This window comes from Pogona vitticeps, chromosome 3 (genome assembly GCF_051106095.1).
Source record: "Pogona vitticeps strain Pit_001003342236 chromosome 3, PviZW2.1, whole genome shotgun sequence".
NCBI lineage: Eukaryota > Metazoa > Chordata > Lepidosauria > Squamata > Agamidae > Pogona > Pogona vitticeps.
The window spans coordinates 64,008,437-64,033,021 of record NC_135785.1 but is presented as its reverse complement, the minus strand read 5'-3'; the positions used below and the strand labels follow the sequence as shown (position 1 = coordinate 64,033,021).

Sequence of the window (24,585 nt, the reverse complement as noted above, 5' to 3'; positions counted from 1 at the left end):
TTTTAGCTTACCTGACATTTTCAGTGTACAAAATTCCTCAGAGGACAGTTTGACCTATCGTTCATCTGATATGTGTGAAGAAATTTAAAAAATGTGCAGCACAGCTCTTGAGAATAGGGTGAATGAGACCCAAGGACATCAGAGAGACACTCAACATTTTTACAAATAGTATTACAAAGACACAGCACTGATACGAAGGACGTAGCCATGGCATAAAACTTGCTGTCTTATCTTTAAGGCCTTTAGTTGCATATTAAAAACAGTTTAACAGAGAACGCAGTGGCATCTGCACAAAATGTCAACCCACAATTTAGTGTTATGTGTATAAGCAAACAAGAATCCATGCAAAAAAGCTGAATTCACGCTGTTCAAACCCCCCCCCCACTTCCCAGTTCTTCCCATGTGATTTGATGGTGGACTGAGCCCTAGTTTATGCCATATTCAGGTGAAAAGCCTAAAAGCATATGGTGTTCAGCATAAAGTTCTCAACAAGCTTACAAACGAGACATGGGTGCTTTGTATTCATCTCCTGAGGGAGACGAATATGAAGCTCACCAGCACAGGTGTCCTGCTGGTCCTTCTCTGCCTCCAGAACCAGCCCAGTCCACTTACTGGTCTCTTCTTCCCACCTCACCACTGAAGCAGTCATCTGCGAGGAGAGGCAGGGCATGCCGGCAGGACTATGTCTGTGATTGGTGCAATGTCACCACCACTGGGTGTGAGTACCAAGGAACCCGGTGAGTGGACTGGGCTGGTTCTGGGGGGTGGGTGAGGAAGGATCACTGAGACACTTGTGTTGGTGGGCTTCATATTTGTCTCACAGGGAAGACAAATGTCAACCCATGTCTATTACAAACCTCTGCAGGTGGATAAATGAAGGTTTCAATTACTAATGGATGGACCAGCATGTGGGAGATGGGGCTTACCTGCATTCCCATGTCACCACAACACTTTCAGACATAAATGCTTCTGTGTCATTTGTTTCAGTTCAGCATAATCCTGGTTTGCTGTTGCATCTGAACCAGGAATTGTGGTTTAACGAACTTAATAAGACAACTCATGGATTATTATTAGTTTGTTTAGCAAACAGGTGGGTAATGCATGGGCTGTATATCCCTACCCATTTGTGTCATTAGTTTCAGTAACACAAGACATTTTAAGAGTGTTCCATTTAAGGCTTTACTTATTGTTTTATGTATATTTTTGGCCAAGGTGTGTGTAACAAATTAAATTCTTCTGTGGAAGTGCCTTCTATATAGAAATTTTGCTTCATGTAGAGTGATCTTAGAAGAAGCAAAGTGCAGGAGAGTCAAAATGGAGGCAACTGGGGACCCAAATAATTTATTCTGAGGCTGTGAACAGAGGCATTCATCCAGGAAGATAAAAGGTGAAAAGCCAAGTCTGCTCAGCCTAAGACCTTAAGCTGTTATTTTGGCCATTGTTGCCAGCAGTGCAAGTGCTTCAAGATGTGGAAAAAAGCCAAAGATGCTCTCATAAGAGATATTAGAAACATGTTTTGTCTTCTTTTGAAATTCTGATATGAATACTAAAGGGTAATGTGTCTGTATTTAAGTGACACATCAAAGGTACACTTCTACAACAGAGGTGAAATATTTAAGGTGCATATTATCAATTTTGAATTGTTATTTTGTATCATACCATCTTAGCCCTTTTCTTAGAGAAATTAACTTTCTTGCATTTAGAAGTCAGTTGTGTTGGTTCCAAGAGTGAAATAAATAATGGTCCAAATCCTATTGCCTAGTGTAGTAAATTGCACTATGTTAGGACTATTGCAGGGCTTCCCAAAGTATGCATTGTAGTGCCCTGCAGTACTCTGGGGTGCCTTCAAACCCAGTCACAGGCACTGTGGAATCCTCTCTTTGTCTCTTTGCTCAGCCAGTGGTGCTGCTCCTCCAGCTCTGGCTCCTTCATGCTCCATCACTTCCATATCTGCTTTGCGCCCTTATGCTCCTCCTTCTCCTCTGCCACTGCTCAAAGAAGCCACAAGTCAAAAAAGTTTGGGAACCTCTTGGCTATTGAATCAGTGGATTTTACAGAGGAGTTGACCCAGCAAATCCCCACCACTTCAATAGACCTGCTTTAGTGTGATTTACTACACTAAGCAACAGGATTTGGGCTGTTAGAATGCAATTGTACATGACAATTACTATATGACATCATTCCACAAACAGCAGCAGTAGAAACAAATTGTCTTGTACTGTATTGTGAAGTTGTTCTGACTCTTAAGGAAGATCTTTAATTTACTGTGCTCATAGGTTTTGATTTCTTTGAAATGAAACATTCAAAGCTTACTTTTCTCTTTATACAAATAACCTTACCAGCAAAAATAGAATATTATTAGGTAAATCATGGCTCTCCAGATCCTTTTTAGAAGACTACCTCTAAATATTATCTTAGGTGATGATCCTCAAGCTTGTAACCAGGTTCAGCCAACGATTCTTGCCTGGAGTAAAATGTGCTGAAGGTTGTCTTTGGGGTCCTGGTGAGAAGATCTAGATTTTAAATGGAGACTATAATGAAAAGATCAAAAGACTTCTGGAGAATCATGATTCACCTTCCATTTCTTTCTGCCTCTGTTTTCTGCTGAATGCAAGGTCACTTCTGGCATCAGATATATTTGTCATGTAATATATATTTCCAGTGGGATAAAGGTTTTCATATATTGGCTTCTTTGTAAAAGAGCTGAAAGCTGCTGCATAAGTAAAGTTATTTATTGGGCTATAGTGACTGCAGCTGCCTCTGTCGTTGACCTCATCAGATACTTTGATAGGGAAATGGCTTATGTGGAACCATAATAATAATGTTCTAATTTTTTTAAAGCAAGGGGTTTTGTGCATGGAGTCTTTATTTCAGTCAGTGCAGGAACATAGTTTCTCTGTGTCAATGAGGAATCTGTTTTCTGACGTGTGGAAAGGGCATAAGGAGGAGCTTGAGAGATGTTATGGAGTACAGGGGAAAGAGGTTTGAGTCCTAATGAACTTATTTTACTGTCAAATACTGTATCAGGATGATGAAAGCGCACAGTCTAGAATTTGTCAGACTGGCACTCTCCAAATGTGTAGGACAACAATACAGAGTGTTCATTAAGGATTAGAGAAACTATGGTCTACGATACATGTATGCCAGGAAAACCAGTGCAATCATTGTGGATGAAATCCCGCAAAACCTGTTTGGCCAAAGGTTATAGTGGGGCAAATAGATAAATGTATGTGCACCATGGGCAGTAATGTTTTTGCTATAACAGTTTTCAGCTGCTTAAACAGTGTGTCTGTCTCCACTTATAGGCTTGTCAAAATTTCTAAAATTTCATTTGTATGGAACACTGTGTCATCAATGAGTAATTAGTCTCTGTCACCAAGGTTGATGCAAAGAGATGGCTCTTTGTAATAATGTGTATTTAGAACGGTTCAAATTACACCAACAACAATCTGGCTGGCAAAATGTACAAAATGTTTCTCTAGTCTCCCATTAATCCAGTTTGGTATATTGCGAATTTGTCAATACAGCCTGACAAACTGCTGATAGGCTCTTGTAGCACCTCCCTTGTTCCTTTGAAGACTGAAAAGCCATAAGAAGTTGTGGAAAAATGGCAAAGATCCACAGCTGTGCAATGTACAGGATTCATTTTCTACCAGAGGGTTGTGGCCCACAATTGAGTTGGCCATTTTGCTAAGATTCTTCACAGCAGTGTCATGATAACAGATAAAGGGACAGAGGAGGAAAGGTAGATCAAAGTGAGTTTGCAAGGAACATTTCTCTGTCTGTCTATATTTAAATGCATCTCTAGCTTTGTGGTACTAGATTTAAATTGTAGATAAAGAAATGGACCTGTCTCAAGGACTTTAATTACTCTTCTGCTAATTGGGTTGCCTTGAACAAAGATTGAGAATTGACTTACAAGTTGGAAGTGGTATATGCTGGATTGGAGGTTTTAGTAGAGAAATACAGCATATTTTTTATTCTGTGTTTTAAATTTATTTGAATACGTTTCAACTAGTGATGTTTTAACATTGTTTAGATTTAATTGTATTTTAAGATTAATATCTTAATTTACTGTATTTTTAAAATATGTATTTTTAGCTGTTGTACTCTGCCTTTAATTCCTTCAGTAGGATAAAGGTGGGATATAAATGAAGTAAATAAATAAATTCATAATACAAAACTAGTAGCAAAGTATACTATAATAAGTTAAAGATTTCAGAGATGTCTGTGTAATTTCTGGATTGCCATAAAGTGTGTTAGTACTTTGGGTGTAGACGGAATGCCTCTTACAGTACATCTCCATCACAAACAATAGTTTGAAACAATTTAGGATCTCCTATTAACAAACTGGGAGCCAATATGATGCCGTTGATAGAGCGTTTGACTAGGATGCAGGAGACGTAGCTGAAATCCCAGCTTGGCCATGGAAACTCACTGAGGAGATGGCAGTGGGAAACAGTTGCTTGGACAGCTCACATCCTTTAAAAATGCTGTTAGGGTTCCCATAAGTCAGAAACGCCTTAGCACATAAAAACAACAGTCTAGTGGGCTCAGCAGCCTTCCTCATAATAGCTGCATTTTTCTGTGAATGGGGTCCAAGGGGATAATGTTGCTTGCAACCGTTTATACGTGAACAGCTAATGTCTAGGGTAGTCTGCATTATTCATCCATACACTTCCTTTCATTAATGCAGCATTACCTCACTTACCAGTCAATGCAGTACGTATTCTCTTTTGGGGAAACTAACAGCCCAACTCTTATCTTCCATACATGGAACCTCATTACTTAAAGATTAGGGAGGGTGCACCAAAGATTGAGGTTTTATTTTAAAATAATTGTGAATTAAAATATTAGGAGGCATTCTCTTCAGTCTTCTCTGTTCTCATATAAATGAAGTAACGTGACACTGTAAATAGAAAAAAAATCAGAAACCTGTAAGAAATTAGAGGAATGAACAAACATTTTCCCTTCCTAGTCATTATGCTTCCATACAATATATAAAATTAGAATGTGCTGTACTATTCAATAGGTCAAATAGCTATTTTCCAAGTAACTGGCTGCCCAAGAGGAGTGCTGCCAGCGTTCCTCCTTCCTGTTTTTTATTCTGTTCATTTCAGTATTATAAATTACCTTGGGTCCTCTTGAGGAGAGAGAGAGAGAGAGAGAGAGAGAGAGAGAGAGAGAAAATAAAGAGGAGCAGAGAAAACATAGGAAATATTTTGCTGAAAGCAGAACAGTATATTGATATGATAGAGGTAGGGTGACGTTATTTTCAAAGAGTGACGGTTATAATCATTTTACCATATCAGTACATCTCCTTTAATAAAGTTTGCAACCTAACCAACAGAGGAAGCTTGTCTCATAACATTTAAAGGATGTCTCAAGTGAAGACCAGCCAGGGCGGATGTACTAATGAATTTATATGGGTGCCCCAGGTAGGATAGCTGAATTGAGAAGTTCAGAAGATGGACGATCTTTGCAATCTCTAGCCAGGTGAAAAAGGAAGAGTCTCAAAAAATATATATTATCTCTGATCCTAATGTAGTTAACACAGAGGTCTAAATCCAGTGGCAGACACTTTCAACAGTGAAAATGGAAGGGAAACCCTCCAGAGGCAGATTTCAGGCAGTGACACGGGCAGCCACAGTGAGGGATGGAGAAAACAGAATTCCATCTTCAGGCTTTAAACTTTAGTGTGCAAACTGGATTAACCAATAAACTCTGAGGGATTAATGCTAGTAAAGAGGAGCAGTGAATGTTAGATGTATTTATAAATGAATTGTTATTCAACAAATTCAGTTTGCAAGTTTCTTTGGGTTGGACATGGTCCCATGCTTCCATGTTTTGCATAAAGTGCATGTGCCACAAATACTCAATGAAGCCAGCATTTCTGCACATCACCTCCCTGCACGTTGAAGCAGAACTGCCTCAGGAATGCTTTGTCAGATACTATTTTTCTTGGAAAGTGTAGGTTGGCTTGACGTCTGTGGAAGCAGAACATGAGAGAGAGGAGGAACTAGGCTGTAGAAAGCCTGTAATGATATTATTTAAGCCACAGTTGGAGAATATTTTTTCTCATGAATGTGGGTAGTCTTTTGCTGGACACTTACACCTCACCGGGGACGTGGTGGCACTGCGGGCTAAACCGCAGAAGCCTGTGCTGCAGGGTCAGAAGACCAAGCAGTCATAAGATCGAATCCACGCGATGGAGTGAGTGCCCGTTGCTTGTCCCAGCTCCCGCCAACCTAGCGGTTCGAAAGCATTCATATGCAAGTACAGTGGTGCCTCGCTTAACGAGTGCACCGTTTAACGATTAATCCGCATACCGATGCGGATTTTTTGATCGCTTTTGCGATCGCATTACGATGTTGCCTATGGGGAAAATCGCTTTGCGATTTTTCCCCATAGGCAACCATTTTCCCCCATCTGACCGGCGGGAGCCTCTGAAGGACCGCTCCCGCCGCTCAGCTGGGGGAAAATGTCGGCAGTGGGCGGTGGCCTCGGAAGGACCCCGAAGCCACCGCCCAACTGCCGACATTTTGCCTTCCCAGCTCTCAAAGGGCCCCCCTCCGACATTGGAGAGAACCCCTTTGAGAGCTCGGAAGGCTCTCAGCGGCGGCGGGGGCAGGGTAGGGTGGATCCGGAAGGCTTTCAGGCAAAGCACTGGAAGCCGTCCGTAACACACACACCCTGCCGCCGCTTGAAGTCGCCCCGCGCTGCCTATCCCAGTCATGGACCTCCACCTCCCTCCTTCGCAAGAGCCGGCCAGCATTTCTACCCAGCTGGGCAGCGGGCTCTTGCAGAGGAGGGAGGTGGCTCCCTCCTTGCAAGAACCCGCCTCCCAGCTGGGTAGAAAGGCTCTTGCGAAGGAGAGCAGGGACCTCCACCTCCCTCCTTCGCAAGAGCCGGCCGGCGTTTCAGCTGGGCAGCGGGCTCTTGCAGAGGAGGGAGGTGGCTCCCTCCTTGCAAGAGCCCGCCTCCCAGCTGATCGGCGGTTCCAAAATGGCCACCAGTTTCGCACCCCGCTTACTGAGGGTGCGAAAATGGCGGCAGTATGGAGGAACTTCGCTGAACGGTGAGTACGGAAGCCATTGGAACGCATTAAAAAATGCAAAAAGCCAATGGCTTTTTCCTTTCCGTTTAACAAAGTTTTCACATAGAGTAGTCCACCACGACTAGATAGGCGGGATATAAATTAATTAAATAAATAAATAAATAAATAAATAAATAGCGAAGGTTAATCCATAACGGATTAATCTCGCTATGCGAGGCACCACTGTAGATAAATAGGGATCCATTCCTAAGGTCTTCAGATCCTGCGTGCAGATTTCCTTGTATCGCAGCTGTGGTCTCCCTCTGGGGAGAGAGACCACCTCATTCTAGGACTACTATAATAATAATAATAATAATAATAATAATAATAATAATAATAATAATAATAATAATAATAATAATAATAATAATAATAATAATAATACACCTTGAACATAACACGCCAGACATAGTAGTAATAGAATGAAGAAATGTCTGGATCATTGACATTGCAATTCCAGGAGATGTCAGAGCTGAAAATCAAGAATTGGAAAAATCAAAAATTGGAGAAACTAACAAAATACAGAGACCTGGCAATTGAAACATCTCACCTGTGGAAGAAACACACTTCAGTGGTCCCCGTAGTCATTAGGTCTTTGGGAGCAATATCTAAAAACTTTACACAGTATTATAAGCAGTTGCAGATCTCAGAAACCATACTTTTAGAGCTACAAAAAAAAAATCCCAGCAATATTAGGAACAGCATGCATATGGTGCCGATATTTAACAGATAGTTGTTGTGGGTTTTTCGGGCTCTTTGGCCGTGTTCTGAAGGTTGTTCTTCCTAACGTTTCGCCAGTCTCTGTGGCTGGCATCTTCGGAGGACTAGGAAGAACACGGCCAAAGAGTCCGAAAAACCCACAACAACCATTAGATCCTGGCCGTGAAAGCCTTCGCGGATACATTTAACAGATAATCAGGATTTTGGTTAAAACTTGTATCTGTTATATAATACCAGTCAATGTTTTTTATAATTTTTACTGTGCCTGGTGTTTTTGAATCATCATCATCATCATCATCATCATCATCATCATCATCATCATCATCATCATCATCATCATCATCATCATCATCTAATTTCTATATAGATAGATGCAAAGTTAGACATGACTTTTTATAATTTGAAGATAAGTACTGTACAAGGTTCATATGGTTTTATGGTTGAGGCAACTTCCTCTACAGTGATCCCACTACTTTCTGGCTGCCATCATGAGACATTTGGTTGGTTTCTTTTCTCATTGTGAGATACTGAAATAATCTGAAAGGAAATCTTGTACATCTGATTTCTTTTTGTTGTTACAGTGGCCCATCCTCAGGAGCCTCACCATCCCACAGAGAAGCCTGTCATCCACTGCCATAAATGCGGCGAGCCGTGTAAAGGAGAAGTGCTTCGTGTCCAAGCCAGGCATTTTCACATCAAGTGTTTTACCTGCAAAGGTAGTGAGTTCTTGTTTTTTATCAGTAGCCTGTGAATTGATTTAACTGGATTGTATAAGTAGAGTTTATTATTTTGAAGTATTATTTTGTTCTGAAATATTATTTTCGCTGGCTACCTTTTACTGCTGGTTCTGTGGGATTTAGGGTCTGTAAAGAAAAATCTCAGAACTTTGTTATTTTATTTTGTCCAATCTGTAAAGCAGAGATTGTCTGTAACACTTTATTCTACCCTGCTTCTTGCATACACTAATGGGATGAAAGTGTCCCATCACTTCAGACTCATTAGGCATCTTCCTTTTTATCTTTTTTTAATTTGTCATTCAGTGAGGTGATAGGAAGCCTGAAGAACATCTCTGAAGATTCTAATGCAGTGCTGGAAGGTGAACTTCCTACCAAGTAAAGTGGAAATCATTCGTTTAATAATAATCCCATGATACACTGTAGTCTCCATTTTCTTCTTTATGAGTCCCCAAAAAAACTACTTAGGGCTTTGCATAATTATTTTGGCCTAAATTACACTCCATCTCTCCTACCCAATATATTGGTACTTACTTTTTTGGACTGTTACTGCCTACATGGTTTCTGAGAGATGTAGCACAAAAGGTTACAACAGAAAGCCTGTCACAGAATTGTTCACTGGAATCCAGTTGTTAGTCCAACCGGGGGTAGACCCATTGGAATTCACCTCAGTGTTGGCCTATCAAATTCCCTTCAATTTTGTAGGTCAGCTGAAGTCCACTAACCTCTGGATTTAGGCCTTTCTTTCTGAGATAGTTTGGCTCCAGCTCCTGTTCCATGATTACAAGTGCTGATTGTGTGGTACATGGTGTAAAGCTCAGTCCAGTCACAGGCAATTAGATTCAGTGCTAAACTCAAGACATGATTGAATATGTCTTATAATGAACATTCCGTACACGCTTATGCTGCACGGTTATTGTAAATGTTACAGGATGACATTTTTGTTCATTTCTGTTCACTATGAGTGGCTGGACTGCAAATTTCTTCAGAAGGGGTTTGCCACATTACTGCTAGATAAGTACTGGTTGCTAGCATTGCCCTAGGCAGCTATGCACTGTCTTTGAAGGCCAATGCTTTTATATAAGCTGAATGGTGATAGTAGCTCTAACACTGTGCAGAAAGTCTTTGCTCATGTAGCCTCATGGTGCAGTGGTTAAACTGCTATACTGCAACCAAAGCTCTGCTCATGACCTGGGTTCAATCCCAGATAGATGGCTCGAGGTTCACTCAACCTTCCATCCTTCCAATGCTAGTAAATTGAGTACCCAGCTTGCTGATGGGAAGGACAATGTCTAGCCTGCCTAATTAACTTGTAAACCTCCCAGAGAATGCTTTAAGTGCTATGGGGTGGTATATAAGCAGCACACTTTTGCTTTCAATTAAATATAATTTATATGGAGAAGTATAATTTATATGTTTGACATGATGTATATTATAAGAATAATATAATCCTGATGAGTATAGGGGGATCAGTCCTATGCTTTTTCTTATATATACAGTATTTCCAGTGCAAGTGGCATAATCCTATGCATATTTGCTCAGAACTAATTTCTGTGAGATTTAGACAAGTGTATATGACTGCAGGATTACAGATCTGCTCTGTCCATATTTTATTAATAGATATGGACATTTGAAATAAAATACAAATACATAAATGTTGATGATTTCAGTGGAATGTACTCCAAATAGAAGAGTATAAATGTTCATAGGGTCATAGTCATAGAAACGAATTCTCTCTGAGTGAAGAAAATTGGCTAATGCTATTTAAACAGAAGCCCAGTTGAACTTACTCCTGAGGAACATTGCATAGGTCGGGGTGGGCAATTAATTTCTATAGGGGGGGCCACATGAAAAATCTGAACTGTGTTTGGGGGCCAAACCAACTTTACTTAAAAATAAAATGAAACAGGTATGTTATGATTGTTTTTATTTTATTTTGTGGGGTGTGTGTGTGAAAGAGATGAAAGGCACCATGCCCTGCCTTTTCCTCTTCTGGTGCTGTCCCTTCCCCTGTGTGTACAACCACCAAGGAAGAAAGGATGAGTCGAAGAAGAGCCCTGCTCCACCTCGCTGGAAGGCTCCCACTTCAGCAGGGCTGGAGGAGAAAAGACAGAAAAGAGAGAAAAGGAAACACATTTTCGGAAAAGTTTAAGGACCGGCAACATGTCTTTTGAAACGAATGACTCCGTGGCTTGGACCGCCCTGCCACAATTCAAGCGGTGCTGGGTTGGAGGCAGAGCAAGGAGCTGGTCCCGCAATCAGTGGGCGACATTTGCGGGGGGTGGAGGTGGGGGCAGTAAGGGTAACATTTGCGAGACCTGGGGTTGCTGGGACGCCGGCAAAGAAGGGCAGCTTCCTTGGCTCGGTGTGGATGTCCCCAAACCCAACGGGGCAGGTGGGAGCTAAGGGTCTCGACTGGAGGCGATGTGGTGTTGGGGTTGGAGCAGGCAAGAAAAAAAGGAGGTGGCAGAAATAGCGGGCAGAGAGAGCGAGCCAGAGAAAGACAGAAAGAAGATCCCACTTACTTGCACCCACGCCCCGGGGCTGTCGCCACAGCGACCCGGGCACACTGGTGCCCGCCACCAGCCGTCGGCACGCACTGCCCCAACTTTCTCGCCTTTTCCATTCTTTTTCCCGCCAACTTCGCTGCTTTCTCTTCTTTCCTGTTACTTCCCGGGCATGGAGAGGAGCATAAGAGTGTCGACGATGGCAACACTTACTCCCAGTATGGCCAGCAAAACCTGTCTTGCAGCTAGTCCACAGGTGGTTCTCGGGGCTGAGCACCACAACAGCGCCCTGGTTCTCTGGTGGCAGGGGGTGCGGGAGTGGCACCCTTCTGGGGGCCCATGTGAACCGAGGACCTGGGCTCTGGGGACCCAAACAGCCATGGAGGGCCACAGGAAGGGGAGAGCCGGCGGGCAGGCAAGGGCGTGGTTCCACTGAGGGGAAGTGAGCAGACTCCCCTCGCCGCCACCTGCCACCTTGGTTGAGGCAAGAGGTGCACCTGTTGGGGTGTGGGTGGTGCCCCTTTGCCAGTGGGGGTGCCCCGGCATGGAGAAGAGGGAGGAAGGCGCGCGAGCATCCCGGGGAGACTGCCAAGGGGGGCGGAAGCGGACATCTCCGGGAAGAGGAGGCGGTGGCTGCAAAAGGGAGGGTCCTCGCTTCATGGCTTGCAAGGGGAAGCGTGCAGGGACTGGTTTTGAGGAAGCTACGGACTGGAGCAACGATCAGCGGGCCAGACAGGAGTGCCTTGGCCCGCGGGCCGCACTTTGCCCAGGTCTGACATAGGTTCACAGTTTAATCCATTGACTGTGAATGTGGGATACAAATGTATAAAAAGGAGAAACAAAATACCAAGAGTGTATTAAATTATTATTTGTTTCTAGAATGCATGTATAGTATAGATGTAGTACTTAAATTGAAGTAAAGTAATAATATTGCTAGGTTTTGACTTGAAACTGCATTTGACTTGTTTTCGGTGTGCTGGTCTGCCTTGCCATCTTCCAGTTTGTGTCCCTGAAGTGTTGTGTTCTGTAGATTTTGCACCAGATGAATTCTGCTGGATTGACATAGATTCTGGAGACTAAGAATTACATATCATTCCTTTTTTCAGCTGCTCTTTCCTTCTTTTATTTTACCTGATACATTTTTTTTTCTGGCTTAGCAGTTCGCATTACACCATTTCATACTTGCTGACAGCATCTGACTTGCCCTGTTATAGTTTAACAGAGTACTGTACATGGTCTTTTCAAATATGGAGACAATTTGTGTTCCTGCATACAGTTGTTGATGAAGATATTTATAAGCTGTAGACAGAGCAATCATTTGCAATATGAGCTGCCAAACCAAAGTCACATTGGAAAAGAGTGATGAGCCTTTCCAAGTGTATAAGAAATGTAGATGGGGCTGTAAGGAATAATGCATTACAACAGCTATTGTTTGTAGCTTTTTAAAGAAGACAAGTTGACAGCAGTGTGAGATTGTGAGCTGTTCATGAGAACTACATATTTGATTAGAGAACTGTTCCACCACTGGCAGCTGACAGAGTCCTCTGATGGTTTGCCAGACATAAGACTGCTGCTACACTTGTAGGATGTAAGGGAAGACTGATAGTCGCATTCTAAATAGATTTTATTGTTGTTGTTTAGTCATTAAATTGTGTCCGACTCTTTGTGATCCCATGGACCAGAGCATGCCAGACCCTCCTGTCTTCCACTGCCTCCTGGAGTTTGGTCAAATTCATGTTGGTAGCTTTGATGACATTGTCCCACCATCTCGTCCTCTGTTGTCCACTTCTCCTCTTGCCGTCACACTTTCCCCACATCAGGGTCTTTTCCAGGGAGTCTTTTCTTCTCATGAGATGGCCAAAGCATTGGAACCTCAGCTTCAGGATCTGTCCTTCCAATGAGCACTCAGGGTTTATTTCCTTCAGAACTGTTCTCTTTGCAGTTCAGGGGACTCTTAAGAGTCTCTTCCAACACCACAATTCAAAAGCATAAATTCTTCAGTGGTCAGCCTTCTTTATGGTCCAGCTCTCCCTTCCATACATCACTACTGGAAAAACCATAGCTTTGACTATGTGGACCTTTGTCGGCAAGGTGATGTCTCTGCTTTTTAAGATGCCGTCTAGGTTTGTCATCACTTTCCTCCCAAGAAGCAGGTGTCTTTTAATTTCATGGCTGCTGTCCCCATCTGCAGTGATCATGGAGCCCAAGAAGGTAAAATCTGTCACTGCCTCCATATCTTCCCCTTCTATTTGCCAGGAGGTGATGGGATCAGTGGCCATGATCTTAGTTTTTTTGATGTTGAGCTTCAGACCATTTTTTACGCTCTCCTCTTTCACCCTCATTATGAGGTTCTTTAATTCCTCCTCACTTTCTGCCATCAGAGTGATATCATCTGCATATCTGAGGTTGTTGATATTTTATCCTGCAGTCTTAATTCTGGCTTGGGATTCATCCAGTCCAGCCTTTTGCACGATGTATTCTGCATGTACGTTGAATAAGCAGGAAGACAGTATATAGCCTTGCCGTATTCCTTTCCCAATTTTGAACCAGTCAGTTGTTCTATATCCAGTTCTAACTGTTGCTTCCTGTCCCACAAATAGATTTTATACTGGCACATTTTCCATGAAAAATGAGAAGGTATCCTTAATAAGCATCACATTAAGGATTATGGTATTATTTTGCTTGTTAGTATCTGCTGAGAAAACTTCCATGAATTTCTACATTAAGAAACATTAAAAAATAATGTCCCACAAGTTTGATGCACTCAAGACTGGATCTAGGATCTACTTTCCATTGACGGAAAGAGCTCAGTGGTTGGAAGGTGCTACCTTTACCTGATTTTTTTTAAAATACCAGCCTTTACTCCCACACTACAGCTCACCTCATTCAGCAGCAGCATCTGAACTTCTGTATAGCATTTTTAGAGAGTTAGCAGCAGGGTCTGCCATAGGGGAAAGGGGGCCAAGAATTCTGTTTCCACCAGCTTCATTATATTACCTATAAGTTGGTACAATCCAAAGTAAATGTTTTGTGGCTGCTAGAAGATAGGACATTTGATGTCCAGCACTGGGTCTGCTATGGGAATTTGCAGTCCTCTGAGGATTATGTTCTCTTCTCTCTCAGGCTTTGAGCAACATTAGCACAAGAAAATAAGTCATCTTGACAATTAGAATGTAAGGCCCTCTGCATACTATTATTTTACTCCTGTTCCTAAACATCTGGACCAGCATCTGTTTCCTATCTTACACCTCTTTTAGTTTCTTTATCTAAGCAATGGGTCCTTCATAATTATTAGGAAGGCCTGCATAAAGTGATAAAACTTCAAAACCTGTTTTTAGATGACCTTGACTGTATGTTGCAATCTGAAACAAAGACCCAGGTCTGAGTACATCCAGCTTCGAAGATAATGTCTGTGCTGTGAAACATCTGCATTTATACAGCAATGTAAACCTTATTTGATTTGCTTAGGCTTTGGGCAATATCTAATTACTAACTTTTGTTTTTAAAAAATAGTTTGTTGTTTTATTGGTTGCTTTCTTTTTGGCTGATTCCATTGGAATCTATTGTATGTTAAAAGTTTGTCTTGAGGGCCAATATTGATAGAAGGTGCAACAGGATAGTATCATTTTAAATTAAAAAAAAAAAAACAAGCATCCACTTTCACTAAAGTCTTAAGCACAGGTTCTTGTTTTTACTCCTAGACAGAATTTGAAATATGAGATCAAATGGTTTTTCTGGTTTTCTGTAGCTTTTTTACTCTGTTTTTAAAGAAACAACAACAACCTCTTGAAACACCAATAACATTCCTCCATTAGGATAACCCCACATCTGGGTGAAGTCCCTAACCATTCTGTTGAAACTAATTGAAAACCATCTGGATCCACTGCTGATTCCCCTCCCCTCAGTCCATGCCACATGATCAGAGAATCCTGGCTATTTCTAGCTCTGGCTGAATGCTGATAAAGGACCAGCTAGCTAGAAATAGTGGTGCTTATCCTCAAGGAAGTGAACTCTTTATGATAATATGAAAAGAATCTCAGTTACTCAGCAACTGACCGAAAACTTTACCTAAAGAAATGGCAGTGAATTAATATTTTAAAATAGAAATTTTGGAACTTACTTAACAAATATAACAACAAAACATAACTCTCTGCTTAGAGAATATTATTACACTCAAAATAGGAACAGAATTACATTCATAGATACAGACTTCAAATAATAACATTTTATCTACGTATAAGGGTTTTAAGGATGGGAGATAGAGACCTCTGATATAATCAAGGACATAAAGGTTCTTGAGTTCCAATTCTACTAGATGTTCCCTGAACTTTGGTTAGACCAGTAGCCGAAGATAGCAGAACTGTAGGGGAAACTGGTCACTCTGTTGCTCTGCAAAAGCAGACAGCTAGACATACAAGCTTCCAGTATCTTTACCAGGTCAGCCAATACAATAGCTTCCTGCTGCCTGCCAATAAAAAATATGGATCTGATACATCGCCTTTCCCATTCTGCACCCAAAGACTGCTTTGAAGTCTGAGCAAACAGCCGCATTTCACTGTGATTCCAGCCCCCAACCCTGCACTCCCAGATTTAAATATTGGAAATCACAAGCTATCTTCCTCCTTTTGAAACAAAAATGGTTCATCCTGCTCATAAGCATTAAATGGTCACAGATACAATTAAAATGCCATAAAACTACAGGTATCTCGTATGAAACCATGATCGAGACTAGTATCTCTCTTCTGCACAGAATACAGTATCTGTTAGTAATCTATTTGAAACAAAGTATCAAGGAATTCAAGGCATATAAACTATCATATCCATACATAGCATTAAAGATCAGCTTTGTGCCTTTAATCTGGTTGTGCTTCCTTTAGCTGTGGTAATAGACAGTGACTTCTCATTTATGAGATAAAATTCTGCTAGTGCAATCACCTTCTGGACATAAAAACTTCAGAGGTACCTTGCCCTGCACATCAGCTATCAAAACATTTGGGGCAGATCCCACAAAGAAAAGAAGCAGCAGCTAGTGAAGCAAACTGTCACTGGCAATTGCTTTATCTAGGCTACATGTATTTTTTAGTGCTAATCATAATATAAATGTGCTTACTTGCCTAACATAAATTCCTTTGGGACCCTTCTTCACTGAAGCATGTGGCAAAACAGCTTTTAAATAAATAACTTACTGTGAAGACACTTCAGGTCTTCCTCATATGAACATATATAAAACAACACAACTGCTCTTTATGATCTAAAACTTCCAAAACTTTCCACTTCAGTCTGAAGCTAACTTTTGTGAATCTTTGACATTGGAGGGAATCACCTGAATGTCATGATGGGAGAAAAACTGGGAAGAGTATTAAGCAGATACCCAAGCAACCATCTGGAATGTGGTTAGTCTGTTAGATCTTTTGACCTTTGCTCTTTCCATCCAATAATTCAAGTGGGGAAGACAACACAGAAAATTGAGTTGTCTGACACAGTGATGCCAGATAAAAGGATTGGAACATCCTGGTATACTGAGTCTTACGCAAGCAGCATGAATTATAGTGTAACAAGGCTATAACAAAAATTATTTGTGGTGTTTTTTCTTGAAGTTCTATCCACTGTTCTTTGAAGAAAGTAATATAAGTTGACTAATGGTCTGAAAATGAGATGAACAAAATGTGTGGGGTGTGTGAGATTAAAGGCTTGTCCCAATTTTGAGACTTCAGGATTGTTAAATCATCTTTTAAGAATAGGTGTGAACACTGGCATTTTTTCCCAGAAATTTCCTCTCCTCTTTGATTACTTTAGTGGAATATGGGAAGGTTATTAGCAAAGGTTTGCGATAAAAGCTTTTGTTAATGGGAAAAGTGGTCTCCTACGGGTAGATACAAGATAACAAGATCTATTATGCGCTTAACCTGCACAGTTTTTCTTATCCCAAGGTCATTGTACTTTGATTGTTAACAAAACATACAATGATTCACTCAATGTGTGGTTAGCTTTACACCTGAGTAGAAGTTGTAACAACAGTAAGGTTTGAGATTAAGTTCCACCTCAAACAGACCATCTCAAACTTGACTGGAGATCTCATTTGTCAGTTTAATTTCCAGATTTGTATTCTAGAGATAATGCCATTTTATATCACATGGTTGTTAAATATTTGAAGGCAGTGTGTAAAGCATTTTGAAGGCTAAGTATGTAAAAATACAGTGAGTATATTTTATATGATCTTTCCCTTAGTAACTTCAAGGTAGTGTACGTAATTCTCCTTGTTCTCACTTTATTCTCAAAACAGCTCTGTGAGATAGATTAGCTGTGAGAAAGACAGAGGGACTGGCCTAAAATCTCTCTATCATCCAAGTCTCAGTTGAACATTTCAATCTTACACCAAACTGGCTTCAATAAAATTGACTGTGACTGGTAATTTGTTTATTCTGCATAACAGAATGCAGAGGCCATATAGTTATTTTTCTTCTGAGGTCAGGACTACTGAAATATCTTAGAATCATAGATGTGTAAAGCCTAAAAGGATCCCAGGGTCCTTGAGTTCAACCTCCTACAGAAGCAAGAAACCCACAGCTAAAGCATCCCTGGTAGCTGACCATCTAACCTCTGTCCTAAAAACCATATTCGAGAGAAAGTCTAGCATCCTTCAAGGCACTCTACTCAACTTTTGAACAACTCTTACTGTCAAGAAGATCTTCCTAATGTTTCTATTCCTTTCACATAATTCACATTACTAGGCATGGTTTTTTTGGAATTTTTTTTAACTGCAAATCCCCTAATTCTCCATTCTAGAAGTTCCACCTGGCAGACCCACACCTATAGATAACGAAATATGGCCCACCTGGAGAAAAGGCCTACCTGATAAACCTTTGGGACTTATCTAACTTCCTGTTAAGTGAGCAAGCTGCACCACTGTTAGGCTGATGCTAAGCACTAAAGCTAGGCCTTTTCTCAAGTGGGCCACATTTAAGTGTCTATAGGTCTGGTTCTGTTTGGTGGAACTCCCAGAATGGAGAATTACAGGGTTTGAAATTAAAAAATCCAATGCCTGTCAAGTACTTGGGATCCTGCCCTTTGTAGCTACAGAAAAAAACACCCTTGCTTCATCTTCTACGTGTTGTTGTTTAGTCGTTAAGTTGTGGCCGACTCTTTGTGACTCCATGGAGCAGAGCACGCCAGAGAGGGCAGACCTGGGCTCCCTGTTCATAACAGCTGTGTTGCTTTTCTTGCACTGTTTGGGTATGATTTGTGTCATACTTTTCAGAAGTTCAGAAGAAGGAACATGGATCTTCCACCTAGCGTTTGGCTATATTGAGACCTGCTTAACTTCAGTGACCTATGAATTATATGTTATGAATATTTTGTGCTCTGAGAGCACTGGATCAGGGCTAGCATTAAGTTATTATTAAACATTTCATGTGCATGTATGAAGCAATCTTTCTAGAGTTTCAATTTCATTTCCCCCAATCCAGTAGGCATACTATGGTACTCAGCTGTTATTTAGAATGGCAGCTTCTTGTACAAAAGTATCTCTCAGTGCATAACCCCACATTGTTGTTCCTCTGTGGAAAAACTATTTTATTTAAATATTTTGTTTTATGCTGCTTTTTTCCTGGTATAAAGACCCAAGGCTACTCACAGTTAAAAACCTTTTTAAAAAAGTATTAACTATATTTTCAAATTGTTCATAAAACAATTTAAATGCCCATTTAAAAGCAGGGACTCCTACATGCACAAAATGTACAGCACCCTGAAATAAAACTCAGTGAAAAGCTTGACTAAAATGGGAGGGTTTTTTACATCTTTTGTGCATGGATTGAAAATTCCAAACTTGTGTAGTGTAGATGGTAGATGTCATTATGGGAACTGCACGAGGGTCAGCATTTGGTCTGCAAGTAGAGGAGAGAATAGAGACCACTGCAGGCTACTTAAATATCTGGAAAGACTGAATGATTTATAACTTAGGGCAGTGGTTCCCAACCTTTGGTCTCCAGACGTTCTTGGACTAAAACTCCCAGAAGCCTTCACCACCAGCTGTGCTGAGCAGGAGTTCTGGGAATTGTGGTCCAAGAATATCTGGGGAACCATGGTTGGAAACCACTGGTTTAGGGTATGGCATTACTTATCTTCCTCTAACCAACCAACATAGAAAATAGAAGTCACAACCAAAGACTTCTCATCGAACTAATTAGTTACTCCAGTGCTAAACTTTTACATTTCTGCCACCACCTCCATTGTATTTTCTGAAATGTTTGCTGTGACTGGGTTCCATCTTTCCCTGATAGGCCTCCCCGAACTCCAGATTTCCAGATGGAGATGGTTCAGCTTTAGCTCAATCTTTTTAAAAGTTCAACAGACAACTTGTCAGTAACAACTTCATAAGGCCCCGCATCCCTCTCATAGTTCAAATCTTGAAGCAAACTGTCTTATTAACTTCTCCCCAGGACTCCTGTAGGGGTGGGGTATTTCCCCATGTGTCTACTTGCTGGTAGAAGTGTATATATATGCACTGTATAGAGAACATGTACCCTCCACCTTCATTTGATGATGCCATGCTGTCATGCTGCCGCTTTCTACACTTGTACATATACTTTAAATACACGTGCTGGATGAAGCTGAATGTGTCTGAGTGATTTATTTCGCCTTCTGGACCTGAAAATACTAACTCTACTGGATTCTACACGGGTTCGCGGTAACATCCTGCCTAGACTAATAGGCACTGATGGACTTAGTCTCCATAAATTTAACCAGTTCCTTCTAAAATTGTCCAACCAGACAGCTATTGCTACATGTTGTGGCAGTGACTCCCACAGTTTTGATTATGCACAGAATGAACAGATAATTTTCTGCCATTATGCTTCTGTTAATAATCCTGGGTTTTGATTTTACTGATAATAATTGCATGCTGTGAAGTCAATTCTTATGGTGACCCTTTCCAAGGTTTTCTAAAGCAAAGCAAAGCGTGCTGCTTATATACTGCCCCACAGTGCTTCAAGCACTCTCTGTGCGGTTTACAAGTTAATTATGCAAGCTACACATTGCTCCCCCCCCCCCAGCGAGCTGGGTACTCATTTTACTGACCTTAGAAGGATAGAAGGCTGGGTTAACCCTGAGCCGGCTACCTGGGATTGAACCCCAGGTCGTGAGCACAGTTTTGGCTGCAGTACAGCAGTTTAAGCACTGCACCGCTGCTAGGTAAATTATACTCTGAAGTGCATTGCCTTTCCCTTCTTCTGGAGGTGTTCTAGGACTGTGCAGCTTGCCCATGGCTACATAGGCTGCCTCTTCTTTCCAGGAGCCACAGTGTGGAATTTAACTGCCAACCTCTGGCTCCCCAGCCGGATATCTTAAGCCACCGAGCTATCCAGTTATTATTAGAGAGGGAGAAACAGAGTCTCCCAGTTTGGAACCCTAAATGGTAGACTAGTGTAGAAGCCTTGTTCCTGGAAAGATTGAACAAAAGCTTTACCTACCATATATTTTCTTGCTGGAAGACTGAACCTGTAATACAGTTTCTCTGAAGAAGCTTACTTTCCTTTGTATAATACTGTGATCTCCCGTCAGTTAAGTTCTTTGGAAGGCAGACTGTCTGGCACCATTATGAACAACTTAATACCTTTTAAGGGATATTTGTGAACTATATTGAACAGTAACTTCACAAAGATACACATCATTTTCAGTTCTACTGCATGCCTGCATTACAGGGCATAATTATATGCATTTTGTGGGGAAAGGAATCCACTGGTGCTGAATCCAGAGACATCACATCTAACCTGTGTCAGGGGAGTGCAGAGAAACTCAGTGGCAATTGAGGAAGGTGAAATCTTATATTCTCATAAGTAGCTCACTTCCCTTCTGCCCAAAGACTTGTCTTTGTTTTGTGATATTGACTGTGTCCCATCACATTTTACTTGGGCTGCCAAGGATTGGTATCTTCTGTAGCTGTTGCGGGATCTGCTACCCTCATAACCTGAACTTGATTTCGTATTTACTGATTTTAAAAAATATACATTGCATGTAAGTCTTTGATGGTAGCATGAGGAATGTTTGTGTTAATTGTCTTCCATATTTGCTTCCCACCTGCAGATGTCCAGATTCTTATCCTGTTGCAGCAATATCTGTGAAGTGTTTCATGCATCCCTTCTCTGTTACAGGGGAGGAAATGAGTTGCAGGGACAGAGGAGAGAGGTCGCACTCAGCTCTGACCCTTTGACAAATGTCTCTAAATGAAACAATGATAAATGTACATGTATTAACAATACACACTGCATTCTGAGAAGTCTAGAAGTAGTAGTACTTTAATTTTGGGAAGTAGAAACCCTCCGCCCCAGTGCGCAAAGGGTCTGGAATTCCCGGAGAGAATTCAAATTCATCCTGTGCCTTCCTAAAGCTCTTAGCAGTGAGCAAGTGTGGGAACGAGAATCTGTACTATCTCTAGTCATTAACTAGAGAAACAGTGAATTTCTTCTCTATTTGTACATTGGTTATGATGATTTTATAGGGAGTGAAATCATTGACCCATATATGCACATGTGCAGACAAATCTGAATCACTTCTGTAGAATTTGATCTTAAAATTAATATACCGTCTTTTCCTGAAAATAAGACAGGTTCTTATATTAATCATAATAGGGCTTACTTTCAAGTTAGGTCTTATTTTCAGGGAAACAAGGTAGCAGTCCAAATAAAAATTCCATTCAATCAATCAGGTCATTAAAATAAATGAAATTATTTATTGAAACACTTGGTACAGACAAATTGTTCTATTACATTATTCCTCTGAAGTTTCAGAAATTCCTGCAGGTACGAGGGGGTGCTGATAAGTATTGAGCCTTCCCCCCCCCACAAAAATTGAGCTAGGAAGCTATAAATTGCAGGTTGTATTGGCCAGTTTGTCTGTATTCAATGGTGCAAAAATCAACTACCTATGATTTTCATGTTTAGTTCCAAAGTGAACATGGCAGCACCTCCAGAAAAGTTCAATGTAGGAGAGCATAGGAGCATAATCAAGTTCCTGTTTCAGCAAGGGAAAGGTGCAAAGCAGGTCCATGATGAAATGTCACAAACTATGGGTGACAGTGGCCCTTCATATGCAGCAGTTAATCGTTGGGTTGTCAATTTTGAAACTGGCCATTTCGGTGTTGAAAGTGTGAAATGTTGATATATGGCAATCCATAACATTCTACCCACTATGGGTTAATATCCAAAAGACCTCACGTGTTCTTTGTAACCAATTAGGCCTATAAAGCCTTGTCTCCTCTACCTCCCTTTCCACCTTCCTTCGATGGTGCTGAGTCACAGAACGAGGCAGAGACTGTGTGTGTTTGCCTAAGTTTGTGGGCATTACAGTTTGGTATGTTTTTGTAATATAGTGGGTGTTTTTAAGAATCATTTAAAGACTCTTGGCTCTTTAGGCAGGCCTTCCCTCCAGTCAACACCTGATTTTCTTTTCTCTTTAATTCTCTTTTTCCTCCATCATGAACTTTTAAATTTATTGATTTAATCATGTGATTGTTTACAATATATTTTGATAGTTATAATGATGATTTTATATGACTATATTTTATGATGTTTTATAACTGTTTGTAAACTGCCCTGAGTAGACTCTGTCTAGAGGGGCGGGGTAGAAGTCAAATAATAAGTAAATAAATAAATAAATAAATTTCTGTCTCTGTGCCTGCAAATGTAAAAGCCATCCATGACATGATCATGGAGGACCACTGAATATCAGCCAAAGTATTGCTATATATCTAAGAATATCATGTGAGAAAGTTGGTGCCATTATCCACAATAACTTGGAAATGAGAGAGCTAGCAGCAAAGTGGATCCCCAAACTTTTGACAACCGAACAAAAGAGGAAACATGTGGAGTCATCAGTGCAAGTCAGATTTCCTGGGCAAGCTGGTAACTGGTGATGAGACATGGATCTACTGTTACGATATTGAGACAAAGCAATAGTCTAAGGAAGGGAGGCGCAGTGATTCCCTCAGGCGAAAGAAGTTCTGAGTGCAAAGGTCCGTGCAGAAGCAACAGTTTTTTGGGATAAGAAGGGAGTTCTGCTGGTGGACTACGTCCAACAAGGTTCAATCATCAATGCAAAATATTACTGTGCTTTATTGACAAAACTGAGGCAAAACATCAAGGGAAAACATTGAGGAAAACTCTCCAAAGGTGTCATCCTGTTGCATGACAACACCTCTTCACACACTGCAGGTGAAACAACAGCAAAATTGATGTCCTTAGGCTTTCAGGTGATGCCCCATCCACCCTATTCTCCTGACCTGGCTCCTTCTGACTGTTATCTGTTCCCCAAACTCAAAAAACACCTAAAGGGACAACAATTTGGGAGTGTTCTGGAGGCAACTAATGCTGCAAATGAGTGGTTACACCAGCAGTTGGAAGAATTTTATTTGCAGGGACCTAAGAAGCTGCAGGACAGCTTCTGTCCCTGGGGGAATATGTAGGATAGTGTGGCAGTTACAGCTTCCTAGCTCAATTATTTCTGGGAAAGGCTCAGTACTTATCAGCACCCCCTCGTATCTGCTTTTCCCTAAACTTGTTAACCAGCAGTTTCTTAGCTACAGATCAAGAAGAAAACCACTTTAAATTAAGCTGCTTCATGGCTCATCAGTTGGAGAATAGGGATATTTTACACATATTCCAGGAGCATGAGAAAGAAGAAGCCAAAGAATCTTACTTGCTGGTATCATGATTAAAAGCCCAGACAGGTTATCTAAATGGGGATTAGAAGAGATTTTCACCTGAGTCTGACCTCGGCCGTGCTCTTCTCACTCAAGGGAATTACCCTAATTTTGAGCGACGGAAGAAGAGGAAATGTCAGAAGTAATAATTGACCATTGGCAATAAGAACAAGAACAATGATTTGTTAATTTAAGGATTTACAGTGGTGCCGCGCACAACGATGTTAATTGGTTCCAAAAAAATCAACGTTGTGTGAAACATCGTTCTGTGAAACACCATTTCCCATAGAAATGCATTGAAAACCGGTTAATCCGTTCCAATTGGAACGGATTGCCGTCCTTGAGCGAAAATCCCCATAGGAAACATCGTTGAGTGAAAAACGGTTCCCCAATTGAAATGCATTGAAGCCGACTCAATGCATTTCAATGGCTTTGCGAAGTCCTTTTTCGCTCCTGTAAAAGTGTCTTACAATGTTTGGAACCTGTTTTAAATGCTTGCAATGGTTAGCCCACCTCCTGAAACCTACGCAAACTTATTTTGGTGTTGTTCTGACACTTCGTTAATTTGTGGTGATTTTTTGTTTTTCCCCTCATTGAAATGCATGGAGTTCAATGATGGGAAAAAAAAAAAACACACCACAAATTAACAAAGTGTCAGAACAACACCAAAATAAGTTTGCGTAGGGTTCAGGAGGTGGGCTAACCATTGCAAGCTTTTAAAACAGGTTCCAAACATTGTAAGACACTTTTACAGGAGCGAAAAAGAGGCATCATTGTGTGAAAATTCCCCATAGGAAACATCGTTGTGTGAGGCGGCAAATTTAACAGAAAAAG

The 24,585-nt window shown here is 41.1% G+C and overlaps 1 protein-coding gene across 40 annotated transcripts in view; it reads left to right on the top strand.

Moving 5' to 3' along the window:
• The window catches only part of ABLIM1 (actin binding LIM protein 1), a 274,524-nt gene that overhangs the window by 115,370 nt on the left and 134,569 nt on the right, over positions 1-24,585 (top strand). For all 40 annotated transcript variants that reach the window (XM_072995518.2, XM_078389589.1, XM_078389586.1 and 37 more), the window contains exon 2: positions 8,398-8,532. In XM_072995518.2, coding sequence (XP_072851619.2) covers positions 8,398-8,532 — 135 coding nt within the window. The remainder of the gene's footprint in view (positions 1-8,397; positions 8,533-24,585) is intronic.